This window comes from Xiphophorus hellerii, chromosome 22 (genome assembly GCF_003331165.1).
Source record: "Xiphophorus hellerii strain 12219 chromosome 22, Xiphophorus_hellerii-4.1, whole genome shotgun sequence".
NCBI classification, from domain to species: Eukaryota; Metazoa; Chordata; class Actinopteri; order Cyprinodontiformes; family Poeciliidae; genus Xiphophorus; species Xiphophorus hellerii.
The window spans coordinates 29,885,240-29,907,761 of record NC_045693.1 but is presented as its reverse complement, the minus strand read 5'-3'; the positions used below and the strand labels follow the sequence as shown (position 1 = coordinate 29,907,761).

At 37.8% G+C, this 22,522-nt stretch overlaps 5 protein-coding genes across 10 annotated transcripts in view; 2 read left to right on the top strand and 3 right to left on the bottom strand.

Annotated features, from left to right (window-relative positions):
* The window catches only part of mcm8 (minichromosome maintenance 8 homologous recombination repair factor), a 216,385-nt gene that overhangs the window by 38,575 nt on the left and 155,288 nt on the right, over positions 1–22,522 (top strand). The gene's annotated exons all lie outside the window — the stretch shown is intronic.
* On the top strand, positions 675–9,314 carry LOC116712669 (GTPase IMAP family member 9-like). Its single transcript, XM_032552488.1, has 3 exons — positions 675–784; positions 1,560–1,607; positions 7,729–9,314. Exons 1-3 carry the CDS (start codon positions 760–762, stop codon positions 8,604–8,606), a joined length of 951 nt encoding a protein of 316 aa, XP_032408379.1. The 5' UTR covers positions 675–759; the 3' UTR covers positions 8,607–9,314.
* The window catches only part of LOC116712679 (cysteine-rich and transmembrane domain-containing protein 1), a 17,446-nt gene continuing 5,204 nt past the window's right edge, over positions 10,281–22,522 (bottom strand). The window contains exons 4-5 of the mRNA XM_032552500.1: positions 10,751–10,865; positions 10,281–10,678 (exon numbers count right to left, since the gene is read on the bottom strand). Of these exons, the coding sequence (XP_032408391.1) occupies positions 10,566–10,678; positions 10,751–10,865 (228 nt within the window). The 3' untranslated portion in view covers positions 10,281–10,565. The remainder of the gene's footprint in view (positions 10,679–10,750; positions 10,866–22,522) is intronic.
* On the bottom strand, positions 11,160–15,345 carry LOC116712651 (uncharacterized). Its single transcript, XM_032552456.1, has 4 exons — positions 13,267–15,345; positions 12,867–13,031; positions 12,739–12,786; positions 11,160–12,198 (listed from the first exon to the last, which is right to left on the bottom strand). The coding sequence occupies exons 1-4, from the start codon at positions 15,257–15,259 to the stop codon at positions 11,954–11,956; spliced, it is 2,451 nt and encodes an 816-aa protein (XP_032408347.1). The 5' UTR covers positions 15,260–15,345; the 3' UTR covers positions 11,160–11,953.
* LOC116712662 (histone-lysine N-methyltransferase SETD5-like) overlaps positions 18,220–22,522 on the bottom strand; it is a 7,364-nt gene continuing 3,061 nt past the window's right edge. Inside the window, exons 6-13 of one of the 3 annotated variants that reach the window (XM_032552475.1) lie at positions 22,493–22,522; positions 22,111–22,182; positions 21,852–21,941; positions 21,169–21,240; positions 20,910–20,999; positions 20,227–20,298; positions 19,969–20,058; positions 18,220–19,356 (exon numbers count right to left, since the gene is read on the bottom strand). In XM_032552475.1, coding sequence (XP_032408366.1) covers positions 19,180–19,356; positions 19,969–20,058; positions 20,227–20,298; positions 20,910–20,999; positions 21,169–21,240; positions 21,852–21,941; positions 22,111–22,182; positions 22,493–22,522 — 693 coding nt within the window. In that variant the 3' untranslated portion in view covers positions 18,220–19,179. The remainder of the gene's footprint in view (positions 19,357–19,968; positions 20,059–20,226; positions 20,299–20,909; positions 21,000–21,168; positions 21,241–21,851; positions 21,942–22,110; positions 22,183–22,492) is intronic. The other 2 variants (XM_032552477.1, XM_032552476.1) reach the window with 2 other exon arrangements.

Here is a 22,522-nt window from a genome sequence, read left to right as displayed (position 1 = left end):
TTTTTCAGTGTTTTCTGTCATTTTTCTTTCACACTTTATTCCATTAAATCATCTTCAAATACAACAGCAGTTCATTCAATAAAGTGCACAATTTGGCTTGTGAACAGTTTAGACTGTGAACAATGTAAGAACAGTGAAAATCAGTCCGGACATGGAGAGTGACGTTGTGTTCAGCTGAGCCGAATCAGGGGAATGAGGAGCAGCTGATAAAATGCTGAGAGTTTTTATCTGAGACATGAAAACTCACAGTTGGAGAATGAAAATATTCACAGTAACAAGATGGAAAAGTTAACAGTCGGTGAAGCTGAAGCATGAAAATAATGAGACTTTTATTAATCCAGCTCTGGGAAGAAGAAAGTCACCAGAAGGTATCATGTTTAATTTAACAAACTGTTAAAAACCTTATGGGAGTTTGAGTTGCAAATATTAATCCACAACAGGACAGTCTTAGTGAAGTTGTGCTACAGGAATAGCTTGGAAGCAGAAAAGTTGCAGCAGCAGAGATGCACAACGCAGAATTACTTTAGGTTTGGGTTGGGATTTTAACGAGAGATTCTGTAAATATTAAACCGTTACATTTTAAACTCCAGCTGTAACTTTCTGTTTCATCACCATCACTTGCTCTGTTTCTAACCACCAGATGTCACATGTTCACAGGTAGAACACGTGACACACTGAATATATCTGAGCTAAGATGAAACTGAAACTATTGAGCATCAGAACATCAGCAGCAGCAGGAGCAACCAGAAGAGACCAAACATGAGTGATACAACTCATCTTTTTGGTAAGAACATTTATTAGTTAATATTTTGACTCTCTTCTTCATTAGATATATTTTTTATATAATTTTATCTAATTAATATATTTATTTCTCATTATTTATGTTTTCAAACTATTTCTACACATCATTGTTCACTACCTTCATATTACTGTCTTTAAAGTTTAAAGATTTCAAATTATAAGAAAATCACCAGATTTCACCAATGAGTAACTTTATAAATGAGGTTCTTGTGTTGCAGCTCATTGCTTCAACTTCCTATTAATATGAGAGGATATTTTGTGTTTTACTTTCACTAGACTGTAGACTTTTATGCCTTCATAATTTATTGTTCAATCATTTCATAAACGTAAATGTTCCACAGTTTTCCTCTCAGTCTGTTTTAAAGTTGTGACCAATCCTGAGTGGTTTGCTTGGTAATCGAAAAGAGTCAATGTCAGTCCTAGCAGAAGCAAAGTAAAAGCAGAGATAGTCAAAGGAAACATTGATGCAGCTTCTTCAGACAAACCTTAGTGGTTGAAAACAGATTTGACTGGGAGTTGTTTCAGGAAGCTGGAGGACTGCATCAGATTAAGATGAGCTTTATAATTTCACAGTTAGAGTTTTAGATGAGCCCAGGGTATTAATTCCTGATAAACCGGTTTACGACAGTCTTTCTCTGTGGCTTCTTGTCCCTGCATGTAGTAACACTTACAATATTACTCATGAAAAGTAACAATATTTACTCATGAAAAGTTTTACTATTATGAGTTTTATAATATGTGAAAATGTAATTTCTCAGAGGAAATGGAGGTGACTGGAGCAGCTGCAGCTGGATCAGAAACCCAAGGTAAACTTAATGCACATACTTTTCTGAATGTTGAAACTAAATCCCAGATCATTGTGTTTTGCATTGTGGCCTTGAAACATTAACTTCAGATTCAGGAACCAGCAGCAGGTCAGGGAGAATGTTGTAACGATGTTTAAAGCAGAGTTATGATGTATAACATCATCCCAAGCTCTGAATATCTCACAGAGCTCTGATCAATCCTGGTGGACACAGATTGAGATCTGGAGTCTTTTCCACAGCAAACATGTGGTAGTTTGATCAGAGGAGATCAGAACAGATCTTTCTGATAATTTTTCAGATTTTATTTGTAAAAGATGAAATCACTCACCGCTTAATTCCACTTCACAGTTATCTCCACATAAGGCCAAGTTGGAGAAAGGAAGCATCATGTTTTGTAATCAGTCATGTGGTCTGTCCTCCGTTCTTACCTGAGCTTAAACAAATGATCGTCTAATTTTCCTGTTCAACCGGTTTTTTTCCCTCTTGCTATGAGTCAACATGGGTGTGGGTAACAAAGCAAAGTGCAGACAGAAAAGTTTTAATGAAAAATAAAAGAAAACATATACAAGAAAATACTTGTGAAAAACAGGTAATACAGAGTTGACTATGAGGGAGAATCTGACAAGGAGCAGAGTTTTATAGGGAGGTTATGATTCCATTCACATAGAGAATCTACATAGATACAAAACCAAATTGTTTTCTTTCATAAGGGAAATTAAACATTCAAGGATGTTTATGATGGTGCGTAGCAGACAATCAATCGATTTTATTCATATAGCACATTTCAGCAACATGGCATTTCAAATGGGCTTATATTATAAAATCACAAAAATACAAAGTCATAAACGACACCATCCAGTAAACAGTTGAAAAAAGCAGTAAGCATTACATTTTATCAAGTGCCATCATCACACATCAAATAAGTTTGTTAATATTTCATTTATTCTGACATGGTATGGAAGGATGGGTTGCTTACAAAATTATATAAAATCGGGATTACAGGAAGGGCTTATATTTTTATTAAAGATTTTTTGTTTAATAGAGTTATACAGGTACAGAAGGGAGTAACAAGATCCGATATATATAAAACTGATAATGGAAAGTATATTAAAGGGAAATGTAAAAAAGTTATACATATAATGAGGTGTTTAACAAGATTAGATTGGGACGCAAATAAAATTAAATTTAAAAAAGATTTACGTTGCTTTGATCAGATCAGTGTTGGATTACCAATGTGTAGTTTATAGGCAGGCTGCAAAATCAGTGATTAGTAAATTAGAAGTAATTCAGAATCAAGCTTTGAGATTATGCTGTGGAGCTTTTAAGACATCTCCATCTTTGGCAGTGCAGGTGGAAATGGTGGAGATTCCTTTATATTTAAGACAAAAGCTAATTATGCTGAATTATTGGGTAAATTTGCAGGGACACAAGTAGGAGAATAATCCAACAGTAAGAATCCTGAGACCTTGCTGGGACTGTTTTGTCCATGCAAAACAGTCTAAAATAGACTGTTTTGCATGGACAGCAGATAAATGAGTTAGGGAAATACTGTAGGTGTACAGGGAAAGAGGTACTGTGCTGCAGTGCCTTATCCAATTACACCTTTTTGGTTGTTTCCATATGCGAATGTTGATCTAGAGGTTTATAAAGAAATGCAGGTTAATAAAGATAATAACTGGGTAAATTTTGTAAATGACAGAATTAAGAATATGTATAAATCCTTTACAATTATATATAACAATGGTTCAAAATATTTAGTTTCAAATAAAACAGGATTTGCTTATGCTATTCCTGAACTAGGTATATTTATGAAACAAAGAACATCTGACCATTTAGCTGTTTACACAGTGGAAATGTTAGCAATACTGAAGGCATTACAGTGGGTAGAGCAAAATAAAATTGAAAAAGTTCCTATATGTTCAGATTCATTATCAGCACTAATGTCTATTTTAAATGTCTCATCTGAAAGTCGTATGGAGTTGGTATATGAAATTTATGAAGTTATATTTAGAATGACACAAACTCAAATAAAGATTAGGTTTATGTGGATACCAGCTCATAAAGATATAGAAGGGAATGAAATGGCAGGTCATTTAGCTAAGCTGTCCTTAAAACAAAGTAGAATTATGGAAATAGCGTATTGTAAATCTGAAATAAAATCAATTATTGAGAGTAAAATTAAATCTGAATGGCAACAATTGTGAGAGGAAGGAACTAAAGGTAGTAATTTATTTCATATACAAAAGAAAGTAGGGAATATGGAAATAATAGGAGAAAATCGAAAAGAACAAGTAGTAATGAGAATATTGTGGCTCGGACTGGATTAAATAAAACTTTACATTTGATAGGTAAACATCCAACAGGTAGTTGTGAGTGTGGTATGGATATAGAAACAGTAGAACATGTAATATTTCATTGTGAAAAATATACAGTAAGTAGAAAGAAGCTAAAACAAGAAATTAGGAAATATGATATAGAGACATCAAAACTTAATAAGATATTAATTAAACATAAAATAAATAAAGCAGTTATTAAATTTTTGAAGTAAACAGGATTACATATAAGAATTTAGATTAAAGGGAGATACTCTGGTCCACATTCCAGCATAGTAGATGGCGATAATACATCTTAACATTAGATGTTACCCACCAGTAAAAATCAGAAAGAAGAAGCACCTGTTTGAAGCTGTTCACTGCATAAAGACTCTTGTCCCACACAGTCAGTAAGACTAACATGGTTAAGACCAAAGAGCTGTGCAAAGACAAAATGGTAGAACTCCACAAGGATGGAAAGGGCTACGGGGCAATTGCCAATCAGCTTGGTGAAAAAGATCAACTGTTGGAGCGATTATTAAAAAATGGAAGAAGCTAAATATGACTGTCACTCTCTCTCGGACTGGGGCTCCACGCAAGATATCACCTGGTGGCGTATCAATGATCCTAAGAAAGGTGAGTGGAAAAGAGGAACCTTTGGTTGGATCCTCCAGGCAGCTTCAAGCCAAGATTGAAACGGACAAAGAACTCTGCAGCTGAAGAAAAGCCCTGGCCACAGAGCCAAAGACTGTCCTGCACATGGGGACCAACCCGTCGGACCCACAACCTGTGGCTTCAAATCGCACTTCTCTCATCAGCTGGGTTCAGACCCCAAAGACAAAGACGAAGACCAAGGCAAAGAAGAAGAACTGGTGCCTTCCTTTCATGAGGTTGGCTCGCCTACATCTCAACGGACCAGAAAGATTGTGAGACAAGATGAAGGGAGATTCAGAGCCGCAAGACAAGAAGCTGAGGAACGCTACACACATGAGGAAGTCACCCTAAGACCCAAGACTCTTCCTGCCAGCACCCAAGTCCTGTGTGACCTCACCATCCATGCAGAGACGAAAGCTCATCAGTCCTACAGAGATCCCTGCCTTTGTCGATCAACATTCTTCTCCTGCTGCAGCACCTTCTTCATCATCAGGCCAGGTCTGGGGTTCGAAACGCCAAACTCCGTCCGTCTCTCTCAAAGGTTCCCTTTTTAGTTCTCAGTGTCAGCAGTAGGGAAAGATAGACTAGACACAATATGCCAGGTTGGTGGTAACTAGCTACATTTACTTAAGTTGAGATTTTTCAAAAACGTACTTAGAAGTTTTACTGCACTGCACCTTATACTTGAGCAATATTATTATTTAACACCTGGGAATGATTTGAACTTTAGACAGATTTTTCGTGCTGCATGTAGCATGTTTTTTGTAGTCACTGTGCTAAACAATGCCTCCAAACAAATGTCGATATCTCAGGAACCATAAAAGGTTTGGATTTCACTCAACCACCGTTTTTATCAGAAGGAGTAGGGGAACGTTTCTGTCCTTTTCAAATTTTAGGTTTTAAATGAGTTTTTTCTTTTTTTGTTTTTTTTTATTTTTAAATTTCATGGATTACTGTAACCCAGCATGCTAGTGGTAGCCTATTTGCTATCATTAGTATTTTAGCTAGTTTTAGCTATTAAAAATTTTTGTCTTTTACTTAGGTTTTTCACTCTGCATGGACTATTTCTTACCTTTCTGCAAGTCTTCAGCAGTTGGCTTCAAAAACTTTTGCCATTTTCACCGCAAGCATTCAGCATTGAGCATTCAGCATTCACACTAGCATTTTCATAGTAAATGCACGCTTTCTAGATATGAAGTGTTGCTGCTCTTACTTGAGTAATATTTCTTCCCACCTAGAGTTATTTCACTGATTGGAAAACAAACTAAAAATTCACCAGACACAGACCTAATATTTATGTCAAAGTGAGACCTCTTGTTCTTAAACCGTCTTTGTTGTTCTATTATCCTCTGTAAATTGATCCATTGTTCGTCTTTATTCTGCCCCTCATATCTCGCTCTAAACGATTAGTTTATCCTGATTTATTTATGTAACAAAGCTGCTACAAGCTGCTGGAGACAAGCTGACCACTTCTCCTCTCTTTCTTGTGTCTGGGCTCTCCCTTAGAGAGAGAAGCTCAGTCATTCAGGAGGGACTCAAAGTAGAGCCTCTGCTCCTTCACACTGAGAGGAGCCAATTGAAGTGGATCAACATCTGGTGAGGATGGAGACTTCCTGGTGAGGAGTTCAGGTCCTACCGGGAAGAGACCCAGAGAAAGACTAGTACACACTGAAGGGACAATGTTACTCTGCTGGGAACGGCTGGGGAGAGGGAAGTCTGAGCCTCCTTACTGAGGCTGCCGACTCTGGATAAGCAGAAGATGATGGATAAAAACCATCCATCCATCCATCCATCCATCCATTTTCTGTACACTCTTGTCCCTAATGGGGTCGGGAGGTGCTGGTGTCTATCTCCAGTGAACGTTTCGGGGGAGAGGCGGGGTCACCCTGGACAGTTCGCCAGTCTGTCGCAGATGGATAAAAACGAAATAAAAAATATCCACTGATGTAAATAGGAAGTCAAGGTTTATCAGGAAGTGAGCAGCAACAGACAAGATTTAGAAAATTACTGATGATGAAGCTTGGTTACTTTTTTATTAAAAAAAATCTTATAAACACAATGACTTGAAATCTTTAAACTTTAAGATGGTTAATAATATGGAGGTAATGAACAGTGAAGTATAGAAATATTCCTAAAACATAAACGGTAATAAAATGTATATAATCCTATAGAATGAGGTAAAAAATACAATCTAATAAATGTTCTTCTGAAGAAGAGGAGTTTTATCGTTCATCCTGGTGTCTGCTGATGTTCTGATGTTGAATAGTTTCAGTTTCATCTCGGCTCAGTTACATTCAGTCTGTCACCTGTAAACATCTTGTTTCTGGTGGTTAGAAACAGAAAATCCATTAAGAAGAAAAACTTGATGGATTTTATTGATTTCAACTATATTGATTTTTATTATACAGTGTTTTGTGATTTTATGTCTGTGAAAAACATTTTATAAATTAACTTTACTGACTTCAGCTTCCCTGTATAGCATCACTGCTAAATTCATGAGAAGAACTAACATTTACATTTGATTTTTTTAAAAAAATTTTAAATTATAGTCTCACTTCAACTGAAAGTTCTTAACAACTCTACATCTTCTGGTGACTTTCTTTTTATTTTTTTTCTTTAGATTTTATAAAGTCTCCTGATTTTCCTGTTGCTCCCTCTGAATGAAGAGGATTAGGCTGTCAGCTCCTCCATCTTGTTGCTGTGAACATTTTTATGATCATAGCAACAAGATGCTGTGAACATCTTGTTGTTCACAAGATGTTGAACAACAGACAGGTCCATAACATAGTTATGGAGGATTTCCCCTTAGGAAATCCTCCATAACTAATATGGACCTGTGAGCCAATCAAATGCTCTGTTGTTCCAGGATTCAATGTTTCACTTCCTGTCTTTCACTCTCTTCGCTGGATCGTCACGTTAAACCCTGATTTTCTCCATGTTCCTTTTACTTCCTGCTCTGTTTCCTCCTCCAAAACAGTTTTGATTTGTTTATTATTTTAATTAAAAAATTTGAGATATTAACTATTGATTATTTTCAGACTAATTGATATTAAAATATAAGATTAACAAACAAAAGTTTGTATTTTTCTGTAAAACATTCATTTTGTTCTTAATTTAAACTCTCTTTCTTAACTCCTTGTTTTTTTTCTCAACAGAACCAGTGGAACCAGTTCTCAGGATGGTTCTAGTTGGGAAAACTGGAGCCGGAAAAAGTGCAGCAGGAAACACCATATTAGGAGAGAAAATATTTAAATCTCAGCTCAACTCTTCAGCGATTACAAAGGAGTGTCAAAAAGAAATCCGAGTGTTCAATGGTCAAATGCTAAGTGTGGTTGATACTCCAGGTCTGTTCGATATCTTTGAAAGTGAACAGAAAATAAAAACAGAAATCCTCAAATGCATCTCATTTGCTGCTCCTGGTCCTCATGTTTTCCTGGTGGTGATCCAGCCAAACAGATTCACACCAGAAGAAAAAAAAACGGTGGAAATCATCCAGGGGATTTTTGGAGCAGACTCCAAAGATTACACTCTGGTTTTATTCACTCATGGAGACGATCTGGATGAGGAAGATGTCTCCATTGAAACAATCATCGATGGCAACAAGGCCCTGAAGAATTTCATTGATCAATGCGGTAAAAGATACCATGTGTTCAACAATAGAGCTAAAGATCCAGATCAGGTCACAGAGCTTATCAAAAAGATCAACAAGATGGGTGAGAAAAATGGAGGAAAGAGAAAATATTACACCAACCAGATGCTGCAAGCAGCAGAGAAAGCTATAAAGGAAGAAATGGAAAAACAGCAGAAGGAAAATCCAAACATGAGTTCTGATGAAGCAAGAAGAAAGGCTGAGAAAGTCAACGCCTTCATCCATGGAGTTTTGGCTGCTGTTGGGGTTGTTGCTGTTGGAGCTGTTGTTGCTGTTGGGGTTATGAATCCATATGCTACTGCAGCAGTCCTAGAAAACACTGCAGGTCCTCTACAGGCTGCAGTAATGGCTGCATTGCAGAAGAAATTCTGCAGAATTCAGTGAAAATGGACGCTCTCAACTCATCTGAAGGTTGTTACAGAAATAATTCACAAAATCAAAGTATCACTATTTAATCACTGACGTTTTTAAACTTTTCATTTTCGGGGTTATTTAAGTTTCATTCAGCTTGTCTGTATAATCATCACTGCTTACTAAACATGTGATTTTCCTGGGTGACCTGCGTTGGGGTCAACAGTTGAGCCTAATTCCGAATCATTGGACACTCGGTCCGCTCCACCGCAGTAAGGTGGCGATGATCCTGCAGAGCTGCTGCTTCTCCACACTGAGAGGAGCCAGGTGGTTCAGATGGTGAGGTGTTCAGGTCCCGCTGGGAGGAGACCCAGAGGAAGACCAGCACAATGTTCCTCTGCAGGAAACACCTTGGATAGAAACCTGTAAACTAATCTAAACTGAAATAAACTGAGTGAGAGGTCAGGTTCCTCCTGGTCAGCAAGGTTTTCTGCTCATCTGATTCAGGCGTGTTGGAGAGCTGCATGACGGTGCTGCAGATCCCTGATTACAGAAATAATGAAGATGAAAGAAATGATTGATGGTTTTATGATGGCACTGATAAAATGTTGTATTGACTACTTGTTCATCCTATGTTCTTAATCAAATAGTTTATTTTCTCATGTTTTTATCATGTAAAACACTTTAACCTGCCGTGTTGCTGAGATGTTTGGCACAATAAACTGGAACTAAATCAGCTGAGAGGCTTTAAACCAGGGGTCTCAAACTCAATTTACCCGGGGGCCCTGGAGGTAGAGTCTGGGTGAGGCTGGGCCGCATTCACACATACGGTCTCCTCAGCCGAACCTTTCTGATTGCCTATTACCATATTTGGCCGTAGTCAGGCGCTGTAACAGCCGTAATTGTGTAGTGTCTCTTTAAGATACTCTAGTATTGCTAATGATGTCAGAAGTATGCGCCACGGCTTCTCTGTAGAGAGCGTGGGAGAAACGTGCTAGACGGACATGTTAGCTCCCTAACTTTTTAGTAATGTTACGGGTTGTTTGGACGCTGCTCAATTTTCATGTCTGATAATATAGCAGCCGTTCAACCGGGCTTTGTAAGGTTGGTGAAGAGTGTATTTATTAAAGGACAACACTGAGGAATTCCTAGTACCAGTGTGGTTGTGAGTTTTTGACCGTCCTGACGAATCTGCCGCCTCCTCTCCTCCCTTAAACACAACCCAAGCGTTACAGCGCCTAACCTTAATTACGTTACACTGATCAGCGACTTCCGGGTCTAGACTGGATGCTGAAGCACGTGAAGCGGGAGCGGCCGCGGAAATTGCGCATGTACCGCATGCAAATAATGACAAATAGAAAATGCAAATAGGCCCGGCCGATGTCCCGCCCCCGAGAGCAATATACTCCACCGTGATTGGTAAGTTCGTTCAGCTCTGCACACAACACTGAAAAGTGCCAATTATATCAAACTCGCAGGCCGCACTAACATTAAACTTTCATATTAAGGCGGGGGCCACAAACTATCGTCCGAGGGCCGCAGTTAGCCTGCGGGCCGCGAGTTTGAGACCCCTGCTTTAAATGGTCAATTCAAATAATAATAATAATAATAATAAACAAAACTGCAGCTGCATGAGAGGAAACATGTTTTCTTTAGAAAAAAAGAGAAAACAGAAAAAAAACTGTTAAAATGTTACAATACAAACAGTTACCTATCAATCACTTTATAGATCAGCTGTGACCAATCTGATATAAGATCAATAGTCAATCATCAAAGAGACACCAACAGAGAGTGGTTAGAAAATGCTTTCAGATGATGTCATCATCCTCCATGTTTGTTTCTGCTCGCTGTCCAATCAGACAGCAGGATTTTCCTCTGAACCTTTAATGACAATAACGTCGTTTTAAACCCAAACATGTCGGACATTCCTGGTGTCAGCAGACTGGACGGTCACATGGTCACTGCTGAGGATGATGATGAAGGTGATGATGGTCAGCGGTGCAGCAGGTCATACAGGCAGCAGCAGCACAGAGCAGCAGAACACGCGGCCAGGTACGACCCGATACCGCCCGGCTGCTGATTGGTCCGAGGATCCATCAGCAGAACTGTTGATGACATCATCAGTCTACCGTTAGTCTGTGGCCAATCAGACTACGGTCTGCAGGTGAGGAGGTTACCTGTGGGCTTCGCCGGATGGGAGGCCTGGTGTTTGTTGCCATAGTAACCAGGTGACATCACCGAGGCCCCCTGCTGTGCAGCGGGTCCTGGTTGGACGATGGTCTGAGGGAAAGTCTGGGAGAGGGGAGGGGAGAGGAGGAGGGGGGCGGGGGGGGGGGGGGTTGTTGGAAATTCAGATGTGAAACTTTAATCTCCTAATTTAACTCAATAATCTGCTTCAGTTCTGTTCTGGTCCAGATCCGGATCAGAACTAAACCAGTCAGTAATTTTTATTTATTAAGCGACTTTTATGGATAAAACATCTCAAAGCGCTTCACAGGAAGAGAAAGTGCTGAACACACACACACACACACACACACACACACACACACACACACGCACACACACACACACACACACCCACACACACACACCCACACACACACACACACACACCTACAGGTATATAAGGTATAGCCTGCCTTTTTCGCCAAACAGGCCCGACGGTGGTTTAGCTGGACTACCCTTTCCCAAGTAGCTAGAGCAATGGGAGGTGGCTTAAAACACTGCAAAAAATCTGAAAAAAATTTAGCTCACTTTAGGTTTCAGATAGCAGCTACACAGCCTTTCTTTCAGCAGCCTGACAACATGGTGGCTTATATGGACATCAGCAAATGTGGTTTATGAGAACAAAACAAAGTATTGTGAGAACTTTAAAGGGACAACTACGTCATATTTAAAAACCTGCTGATTAGCATAAATACACAACCTGACAGCACAAAGCATTAACAGAACATATTTTATTAGGTAAATATGACCAAATAATTCAATTATTTTTCTTTAAAAAATAAAAGTAAGCCTCAAATTGAAATTACCAAAAGAAAAACAATCTAATTTAAGTGCCTCAACAAAACGTACACAAAAGTAAAATAAGGGCTTTAGGGTGCAGACTGTTGCCAAATATTCTGAATATAAATAAATAAGTAAAAGAATGTTAAATTAAAATTCTGCCACCTTTTCGAATAATTTTTATGCTGGACAACAGAAAAATGCCTCACCATTAGGAAAACGCTTTTCTGCCTATCAACACAAATACATTTAAACAGCCTCTAAGTCACGGGACTTTACAGATAATATTGTTTGATAGGCAACAAAAAAAAAAATGTTTTAGTAGCATGAACAAAATGGAACACTTTTGAACAAATGATTACTTCACATAAAATCTAGAGCCTTTTCTTTTGTGCCTGCCTCATAGCAGTTATTCCACGGTTTCTCACAAAGTCCCTGATATTTTGTGCTGTTCTTTGAGCCAGCACAGGACCTTCCACCAACTTGCAGTGTTTGCACTCATTTTTAGTGGCAAGTTTTCCTTTACCTATGTGAGCTTTAAAATGCCTCATAACAGCAGAAACCTCAGCACTTGACCATGGTTTTTTTGGTTGTCTTCTTGGTGCAGCAGAGGAGGTCTCTGAAGGGAAAAAAGTAAAGAGAAAAATGATTAAAACAGTTTATTAAAACAAAAAATGAAAAACATTCAAGATGGCTGCTGGCCAAGCATGTTTGTAAGTTTCTCTACTAATCAACTAACTGAGAAAGTGGACAAAAATTTGGAATACAATGCTTCAAAAATGTGAAATTACTGGAAATTGGGTGGAGAAGAAGGACAATGAGAAATGTCCAAGCAGAAACAAAAGCAATCTCCCAAATGGAGGCATGTGGACAAAAAACAAGTTGTTTCAGTTTAGTTTTATTTCATGCTTGTGCTCAATAAAGAGCTTATTTATTGTTGAACTCCGTGTCTTCCTGTCTTTGGTATGGCTCAAAGAGCCGGTCGTAACACTCTTCACTAGGTTGGCACATGTCTCAAGCAAATGGCATATAGTTTGAGGTCATCTAGACTGCATGGCCTTTAAGCATGAACTAGTTAATATGGTCAGCGCAGTAGAATTATGCTTTAACTAAATGTAGCTAGGATCAAAACACAGACTCATAAGGAAACTTGACTTGCCTTCAACAGGAGGGACAGTTTCCTCTGCTGTCGATGACACTGCTCCCACTAAGACAAACAACAAAAGTTTACAAAACAAAAAACAGATAGACAAAAAGTTATAGCATCTTTGGATTCAAGTAACATACACAAATCATCCATATTCTTGCTTTGCTCAGGTTCCACAGGTTCCACAGGTTCCTCAGGTTCCACAGATTCCACGGTTTCCACGGGTTCCACGGGTTCCACAGAATCGCAGTCATCCAAGTCACTTAAATCTTCCTTTTCTTCATCCTCACTTAGTTCTATTTCATCTGAAAGGCATTATTAGAATACAAATGAGTGCCATACATAAAATTATATCTAAGCATTACCAAAATGAGGCTTAAAACACATTTTGTATTTATTAGTATTTTCTAACAGAGAATCCCTACTGTAATATTTTCCAATAATAATCATTTATTTAAATCCACCAGTTTTACGAATGTTGATTATGTCAGACAAGTCCTACTAATGGAAATAAGATCACAAAAAAAATTCAGCAATAACCTTCGATTTCGATGTCATCAAGGGATTTTCCTTGCAGGGTGGATACGTGTCCTTTCTCCATGGACAAAAGAAGCTTAGAAATCTTTGCCAGTTGTGTTGTTGGCACAGGTAAGCGATAAAATTCCCTGTGGACACGAATATCATGTCCCAGGAAGTCAGCCACCTGGTCAATTTCATTATTTTTGAGATTGAGGACTTGTGACAATGTGGCAACATGCTTCCTGAGTTGCGTGGACCTGAGGAACTCGGGATGCTTCGCCCCACATTGGCTTCCATAAACACGCAAACAGTCTTGGCCCCTGTAGTGACTTTGAGATCTTGGTCGGGCAAAAAGAAAGATGTTTGTGGAGCAAACACCACATTGCTCTCTTTTGCTGACCAGCAGAGTCAGAGCATCCACCACATCTGGAGAAAGGAGAACCGCAACTTTTCGACCTCTTTTTCCAATTATTTCAACACGACTGAAGTAGCTACAGAGCCTTTTTTCAACCTTGGACAATCCAGCAGCAACATCTTCATGGAGCTTGGAGTCATCTCTCTGCTGGAAACCTCTGAGACGCATCTTTGAGACTTCTCCAGCTCGTCTTCGATTGAACACAATGACCTGTGCAAGAGTAACTTTTGCAAGTTCTGCATAATTCTGGGGGCTGACCTCTTCTTTCAAGTTAGAAAATGCATTTTCTCCAGATTTCTTAAGGTACCTATGAAGACTCTGAACATCTTCTGTGAATGGTAAGGTTAATGGCTTATTATATTTGGCATGACTCAGAGTGTTCAAGGCAGTATGTGACACTAACTCAGACCACTTGGATGTATACAGCTTTTTGAAAGTGTCTGTTGACTTAATCAATTCTTCATCTTCTGCCATGAGCGCTCGGCAATGGATAATGTCACTGATTTTCTGTAGTGTATGTCCCAGTTTTAGTGCAAGACTTGGTGTTTGGTATGAATGCTTTTCTTCATCAAAACCGCAGACAATCTTTACTGCCTGGACAACTCTTTGGAAGTTAGCAGGTTTCACAGCTTCCTCCAAGTTATGTATAGAGAATTCAGACCGTAGACATATTAACAGACGTCCAATTTCACGGAGCTTCTGTCGGATGTACTCATACTTAGTAGGGTCTTGTCCATGTCTGTTGTAGAGAGACTGGGCAAACTGAATAATGGTCAGGTCATTTCTCACAACTGTGGCTACATCATCCTGCTTCATGGGACCGAGGAGCTTCCAAACCCCACTTGAAATCTCTTGACAGAATGCTGACTCTTGAGCCATAGCAAAACCCAGTACTTTGGTTCTTCCATGTCCTTGGTTCAAATCTTCATTTTGTGGCTTACAGGGGCATCTTTGGACATGTCTCCATAGTTCCTTTCGAATGTACATACCTTGGCAGTACATACAATGTACAAATGTTCCAGTCTTTGCTTTTGGCTTTCTCTTAACTTTCAACGATCCTTTCCCACTTTGTAAAACCTCACAGTTATGTTTGAAGTTCCCCTTGTTTCTCATTTTTTCTAGAAGAACATTGCGCTCTTTTGAGTCTTCCGGAAGGGAAAAGGCATAAGCAATTTCAGCATGTGTCTTGTGGGTTTTTAAATGGCGTGAAATTTTGCTCTGTGGCCTACCACATACAAAGCAGTAGTTCTTAGCACTCAAAATATGCTGTGGGGATTCCTGTTTGTGAAGCTCCTTTTGACTTTTTGGTTTATTGTTTGAGTCTTTGGTAGACTTGGCTGGGCTGAATGTTTCGAATGTGCCATCACCCATATCATCTGTGTGAAAAGGAGGCCAGTAATTTGATGTGCAAGGTTCAACCACAGAACTTGAGTCTGGCAAGAATGAAGTGAGATCGGGTATTGTTGGGTTTCCTTGAATTTGTCCAACTTTAGACTTGATGGGCTGAAGAGGGATGCTAACATCTGAGTCTTCATCAGCTTCTGCAGATTCTGAATTTGGTATGTAGTCAATATCAGATGCATGGTCATCGTCTGACATTTCACATTCTTTGGAAGGTGATGTGTTGTTATCTGATGAGGAGTCAGCTATGGAATACTTAAACAGTTCTTTTGCCTGAAATTGGGAGTGGGAAGTGGGAAATATAATTTATGTTAAAATGGAGACTTAGAAGGCAAAGCTAAAAAAACGTATGTGGATATTCACCTGAGATCCGTCATCCTTTGTAATTTGTTTAAGGCAGTATGAATGCCAGACTTTTGAACAACCTGTGAAAAAATTTAAATGTAAAAAAACCACAGAAGACAAGCAAAATCCAAAATCTCAAATAAACCATTACACCTTACTTTTAGATCAGATGGAATAGTTAAATATAGATTAACAATTTTTTTTTTCAAATGTGCAAAATTGAACATTCTGGATAAAATTTTTATGTTCTGTTTTAAATAAAGATCATGGTTAAAGGCTTTAAGGTACTTTGAAAACTTCCACTGCTTTGAAAGTCACCATGATGACATAAATTGCATTGTACTGAAAACTATATACTCAATTCTGAAACTGTAATTTGTTCATGGTCAACAGTTCAACAAAGACATACATCCTATTAAATTTAATTAATTCACAGTACAAATTAACTAAATATCTTACCTTTGCACTGGTAGCCAACCCACTTGAATGAAGAACAAGGTCCAAAACACTGAGTACACTTCTCCAAAGAGGATACTGTTGTGCACATCAAGTGATGTTTTTGACACTACAAAGAACAAATTAAACATATATTTAAAAACACACACACACACACATATATATATACATACATATATATACAGTCATATGAAAAAGTTTGGGCAGCCCTATTAAACTTAATTATTTTTATATCTAAATATTTGGGTGTTTGCAACAGCTATTTCAGTTTGATATATCTGATGGACATAAGTAATATTTCAGTATTGAATTGAGGTTTATTGTACTAACAGAAAATGTGAAGTATGCATTAAAACAGAATTTGACAGGTGCAAAAATATGGGCACTTCAACAGAAAAGTGGCATTAATATTTAGCAGATCCTCCTTTTGCAAAAATAACAGCCTCTAGTCACTTCCTGTAGCTTTTAATGAGTTCCTGGATCCTGGATGAAGGTATTTTTGACCATTCTTCTTTGCAAAACAATTCCAATTCAGTTAAGTTTGATGGTCGCCGAGCATTTACAGTCATCCCACAGATGTTCAATGATATTCAGGTCTGGGGATTGGGATGGCCATTCCAGAACATTGTAATTGTTCCTCTGCATGAATGCCCGAGTAGATTTGGAGCGGTGTTTTGGATCATTGTCTTGCTGAAATATCCCAGCGCAACTTCAACTTCGTAACTGATTCTTGAACATTATTCTCAAGAATCTGTTGATATTGAGTGAAATCCATGCAACCCTCAACTTTAACAAGATCCCCATTGCTGACATTGGCCACACAGCCCCAAAGCATGATGAAACCTCCACCACATTTTACAGTGGGTAGCAAGTGTTTTTCTTGAAACGCTGTATTTTTTTGCTGCCATGCATAACGCCATTTTTTATGACCAAACAATTAATCTTTGTTTCTTTTTTTTATTTTATCTTTATTGATTCTCAAGAAAGTATCACTTACATAAACTTAGGTCTCTACATCACAGGATTAACTTCAACATTTGTAATAAGGTAGACATGTAGACCATTGCATAATAACAGTCAAAACAAAAATGCAACTTCACTTCCCTGAGAAAGATTATAAAGCAAGGAATAAAGAGAGTGTGAAAGAAGAAACCAAAAATAGAGAAAGGAATCAAGTTAGAAATGTAAAGAGCAAACCAGAAAAAAAAGAAATACATAAACGAAAGACATGGTATAGAATAATTATGAAGTATGGCTGTCATAGGAGATTTAATCAAGTTTGGTCTCTAAAAATGAAATCAGATCTCTACCCAAATCTGCCACCACTGACAGAATTGTTCAGTCCTGTGACTGTTATTTCTTTTCCATTTTATACATGTTAAATGTTATGTCGATCCAGTCATCGAAAGTTGGTTTGTCTTGTGATAACCATTTTCTTGTAATGTTTTTCTTACTTGCTATTAATAAAATAGTCATTAAATATTTATTTCTTTTTGAAGAAATTATGTAAAATACATAAGCTTGATCTCAAAAGGAATGTTCTGCTTGAAAATATCTTGTAAGGCACTATTTATCTTTTTCCAGTAATCTTTTATGATTGGGTAGTCCCTGAAGACATGATAATGGTTTGCGTTTTGACTCGGTCATCCGTCTCCTTAATTTTTTGGTGTATGTTGATGAGTTCTGACTTAATGTCATCAAGCTGTTGTTTCATATCTTTTCGGAAATCCCGTAACTCCCCCAGGATTTGCGCTAGTGCAGTCGAGTCAGTGGAAAGCTTATTAGCATTAGCTTCGCCGAGGTGCTGATGTGTTGGTGAGCTACCTGCCGTCTTTCTTTCTTTTGCCAATTCTTTATTCGTGGTTTTCTTATTCCCATCCCTTTTCCCCATTCTAGACCCCCTTATAGATTCCATTTTACTCATTTTTTGTTATATTTGGCAATTAATGGCAGTCAAATTAAGATTTACTGGAGGTGCAGTCAGCTCAAGCTGCCATCTCGGAAGTTGACGTCACCGGAACCCCTCAATCTTTGTTTCATCAGTCCACAGGACCTTGTTCCAAAATGAAACCGGCTTGTCCAAATGTGCTTTTGCATACCTCAAGCGACTGTTTGTGGCATGCTTGCAGAAAAGGCTTCTGTCGCATCACTCTCCCATACAGCTTCTCCTTGTGCAAAGTGCGCTGAATTGTTGAACAATGCACAGTGACACCATCTGCAGCAAGATGATGCTGCAGGTCTTTGAGGTGGTCTGTGGGTTGTCTTTGATTGTTCTCACCATTCTTCTTCTCTGCCTCTCTGATATTTTTCTTGGCCTGCCACTTCTGGGCTTAACAAGAACTGTCCCTGTGGTCTTCCATTTCCTTACTATGTTCCTCACAGTGGAAACTGACAGTTTAAATCTCTGAGACAACTTTTTGTATCCTTCCCCTAAACAACTATGTTGAACAATCTTTGTATTCAGATCATTTGAGAGTTGTTTTGAGGTGCCCATGATGCCACTCTTCAGAGGAGACTCAAATAGGAGAACAACTTGCAACTGGCCACCTTAAATACATTTTCTCATGATTGGATACACTTGTCTATGAAGTTCAAAGCTTAATGAGGTTACCAAACCAATTTTGTGTTTCAGTAAGTCAGTGAAAAGTAGTTGGGAGTATTCAAATCAATAAAATGATAAGGGTACCCAAATTTTTGCACCTGTCAAATTCTGTTTTAATGCATATTGCACATTTTCTGTTAGTACAATAAACCTCAATTCAATACTGGAATATTAATGTTTCCATCAGTTATTAGATATATCAAACTGAAATAGCTGTTGCAAAACCCCAAATATTTAGAAATAAAATAATTAAGATTAATAGGGGTGCCCAAACGTTTTCACAGACAGACAGACAGACATATTTTATTATTTATATTTATTAGCTCAGATGGAGTAGCTTTTCAATGAATAAGCAATTTCCCCTTTGGGATCATACTATATTGGATAATAAATGAGACAAATAATTACAGAGGGTTCCAGTCATAAAAAACAACATTTTCTGCAAACTTTTAAACTGTTGAATTAAAAATATTGTGTGGTCAAGATGTAGATAAATACAAAAGACAAAATTTATATATATATATATATATATTTTTTTAACTTTGACAACATTTAAAACATTTTTCTAAGATTATATTCTGTGCCACCAAGTCAACATTTATCAGAAGTCAAACCAATATTCTCAACCTCACAAGAACCAAAACATATGTTTTTATCTATTCAATAAAGCAAGGTCCCCATATATGAAATGGTTGACTACTTCACAGAGATATCTTCACTTAAATGATTGTGCTATGAGAGCCAACAACCATGGAAGGAAACTAGTTTTGAATCCAGCCAAAATGTTCGGTAAATTAAAAATGAAATCCAACTTCTGTACCTGTTCTGTGTTGCTAGCTGTAGAAGTTGTATGAGGACAGCCAGGACTTTGGGACATTTCTTCCTCCAATTCCTGTAAAAAAGAAGAAAAATTGATTTTTTCACCCCAGAGAAATTCTGTAATGCAGCAGAGAAAATAGTCCGATTGTGACTCAAGTGTTTTGAATCCTGGAAACAACCTAAAGGATAAACGGTAAACACATTGAATGACAGCAAACTTTAACAAATATTCAAAATACTACAATTTCACCAGCACTGACCAAATTGAGGTCTGATTCTGTTGTGAAATTAAAAGAAATTTTAGCAAAAATCTATGCATCTACTTTAACCTTTAAGAAATTAAAATATTTACTCTCCCAATATATTCTGTAATGCCAAGTCAACATTTATCAGAGGTCAAATCAATATTTACAAGGTCACAAGAACCAAAACATATGTTTTTATCAATTCAAGAACGCAAGGTCCCCATATACAATATGGTCCTCCTGTATCACATTGGGGCAGGTGACCATGAAACACACACATACACACCCAGAACTTACAAACTGAAAACCATGACATGAGACTGTCCTTACAAACCAATGTCCAGATAAACCACATGGCATTCAGGTCCACACACAGACACACTGAAGTTGAACAGGTTGGCTGACTGACATCATTTAGCTGCACCTTAAACATAAAATACCTCTGAATTGATGGGGAGTGAATCCAGGACAGGGTCTGTCTCATTTGGGACACTGGTTGTCATCTGATCCTGATCATTTTCAGCTGTGATCTGAAACAGAAAATAAATACAAGTCAACACCATACTGCCCTTGATTACTTCACAGAGATATCTTCACTTAAATGATTGTTCTATGAGAGAAAACACCCATGAAAGGAAACTAGTTTTAAATCCAGCCAAAATGTTTGGTAATTTCAAAATGAAATCCAACTTCTGTACCTGTTCTGTGTTGCCAGCTGAAGAAGTTGTACGAGGACAATCAGGACTTTGGGACATTTCTTCCTCCAATTCCTGTGAAAAAGAAGAAAAATTGATTTTTTTCTCCACAGAAATTCTGTGATGCAGCAGAGAAAATAGTCCGATTGTGACTCAAGTGTTTTAAATCCTGGAAACACCTTAAAAGATGAACGTTATACACATTGAATGACAGCAAACTTTAACAAATATTCAAAATACTCCAATTTCACCAGCATTGACAAGTTTGAAGTCTGATTCTGTTGTGAAATTAAAAGAAATTTTAGCAAAAATCTATGCATCTACTTTAACCTTTAAGAAATTAAAATATTTACTCTCCCAATATATTCTGTAATGCCAAGTCAACATTTATCAGAGGTCAAATCAATATTTACAAGGTCACAAGAACCAAAACATATGTTTTTATCAATTCAAGAACGCAAGGTCCCCATATACAATATGGTCCTCCTGTATCACATTGGGGCAGGTGACCATGAAACACACACATACACACGCTGAACTTACAAACTGAAAACCATGACATGAGACTGTCCTTACAAACCAATGTCCAGATAAACCACATGGCATTCAGGTCCACACACAGACACACTGAAGTTGAACAGGTTGGCTGACTGACATCATTTAGCTGCACCTTAAACATAAAATACCTCTGAATTGATGGGGAGTGAATCCAGGACAGGGTCTGTCTCATTTGGGACACTGGTTGTCATCTGATCCTGATCATTTTCAGCTCTGATCTGAAACAGAAAATAAATACAAGTCAACACCATACTGCCCTTGATTACTTCACAGAGATATATTCACTTAAATGATTGTTCTATGAGAGAAAACACCCATGAAAGGAAACTAGTTTTAAATCCAGCCAAAATGTTTGGTAATTTCAAAATGAAAACCCAACTTCTGTACCTGTTCTGTGTTGCCAGCTGAAGAAGTTGTACGAGGACAGTCAGGACTTTGAGTTATTTCTTTCTCCAATTCCTGTGAAAAAGAAGAAAAATTGATTTTTTTCTCCACAGAAATTCTGTGATGCAGCAGAGAAAATAGTCTGATTGTAACTCAAGTGTTTTAAATCCTGGAAACACCTTAAAAGATGAACGTCATACACATTGAATGACAGCAAACTTTAACAAATATTCAAAATACTCCAATTTCACCAGCATTGACAAGATTGAAGTCTGATTCTGTTGTGAAATTAAAAGAAATTTTAGCAAAAATCTATGCATCTACTTTAACCTTTAAGAAATTAAAATATTTACTCTCCCAATATATTCTGTAATGCCAAGTCAACATTTATCAGAGGTCAAATCAATATTTACAAGGTCACAAGAACCAAAACATATGTTTTTATCAATTCAAGAACGCAAGGTCCCCATATACAATATGGTCCTCCTGTATCACATTGGGGCAGGTGACCATGAAACACACACATACACACGCTGAACTTACAAACTGAAAACCATGACATGAGACTGTCCTTACAAACCAATGTCCAGATAAACCACATGGCATTCAGGTCCACACACAGACACACTGAAGTTGAACAGGTTGGCTGACTGACATCATTTAGCTGCACCTTAAACATAAAATACCTCTGAATTGATGGGGAGTGAATCCAGGACAGGGTCTGTCTCATTTGGGACACTGGTTGTCATCTGATCCTGATCATTTTCAGCTGTGATCTGAAACAGAAAATAAATACAAGTCAACACCATACTGCCCTTGACTACTTCACAGAGATATCTTCACTTAAATGATTGTTCTATGAGGGCCATCACCCATGGAAGGAAACTAGTTTTAAATCCAGCCAAAATGTTTGGTAAATTCAAAATGAAAACCCAACTTCTGTACCTGTTCTGTGTTGCCAGCCGTAGGAGTTGAATGAGTGCAGTCAGGACTTTGGGACATTTCTTTCTCCAATTCCTGTGAAAAAGATGAAAGATTGATTGTTTTATCCCCACAGAAGATTTTCTGATGTAGCAGAGAAAATAATTTGGTGGTTAACCCAAGTGTTTTGAATTCTGGAAACAGTCTGCAAGACGAATGCTAAGAAACAAGTTGACTATTATAATTTCACCAGCACTGACCAAATTGAAGTCTGATTCTGTTAGATTAAAATCACCAAAAATAAAAATATTTTCTATAACCTTTAAGAAATTAAAATATTTACTCTCCCAATATATTCTGTGGTGCCAAGTCAACATTTATCAGAGGTCAAACCAATATTCCCAACCTTGATGGGGAGTGAATCCAGGACTGGATC

Excerpts from the sequence above, each read along its gene's own strand:
- LOC116712669 (XM_032552488.1), top strand. The coding sequence starts at position 760 with ATGAGTGATACAACTCATCTTTTTG. Across the intron at positions 785-1,559 it reads TGATACAACTCATCTTTTTG|AGGAAATGGAGGTGACTGGA; the intron begins GTAAGAACATTT and ends GTAATTTCTCAG. Across the intron at positions 1,608-7,728 it reads AGCTGGATCAGAAACCCAAG|AACCAGTGGAACCAGTTCTC; the intron begins GTAAACTTAATG and ends TTTTCTCAACAG.
- LOC116712651 (XM_032552456.1), bottom strand. The coding sequence starts at position 15,259 with ATGTCAGACGATGACCATGCATCTGATATTGACTACATACCAAATTCA. Across the intron at positions 13,032-13,266 it reads TGATGACATCGAAATCGAAG|ATGAAATAGAACTAAGTGAG; the intron begins GTTATTGCTGAA and ends AATGCCTTTCAG. Across the intron at positions 12,199-12,738 it reads AACTGTCCCTCCTGTTGAAG|AGACCTCCTCTGCTGCACCA; the intron begins GCAAGTCAAGTT and ends TTTTCCCTTCAG.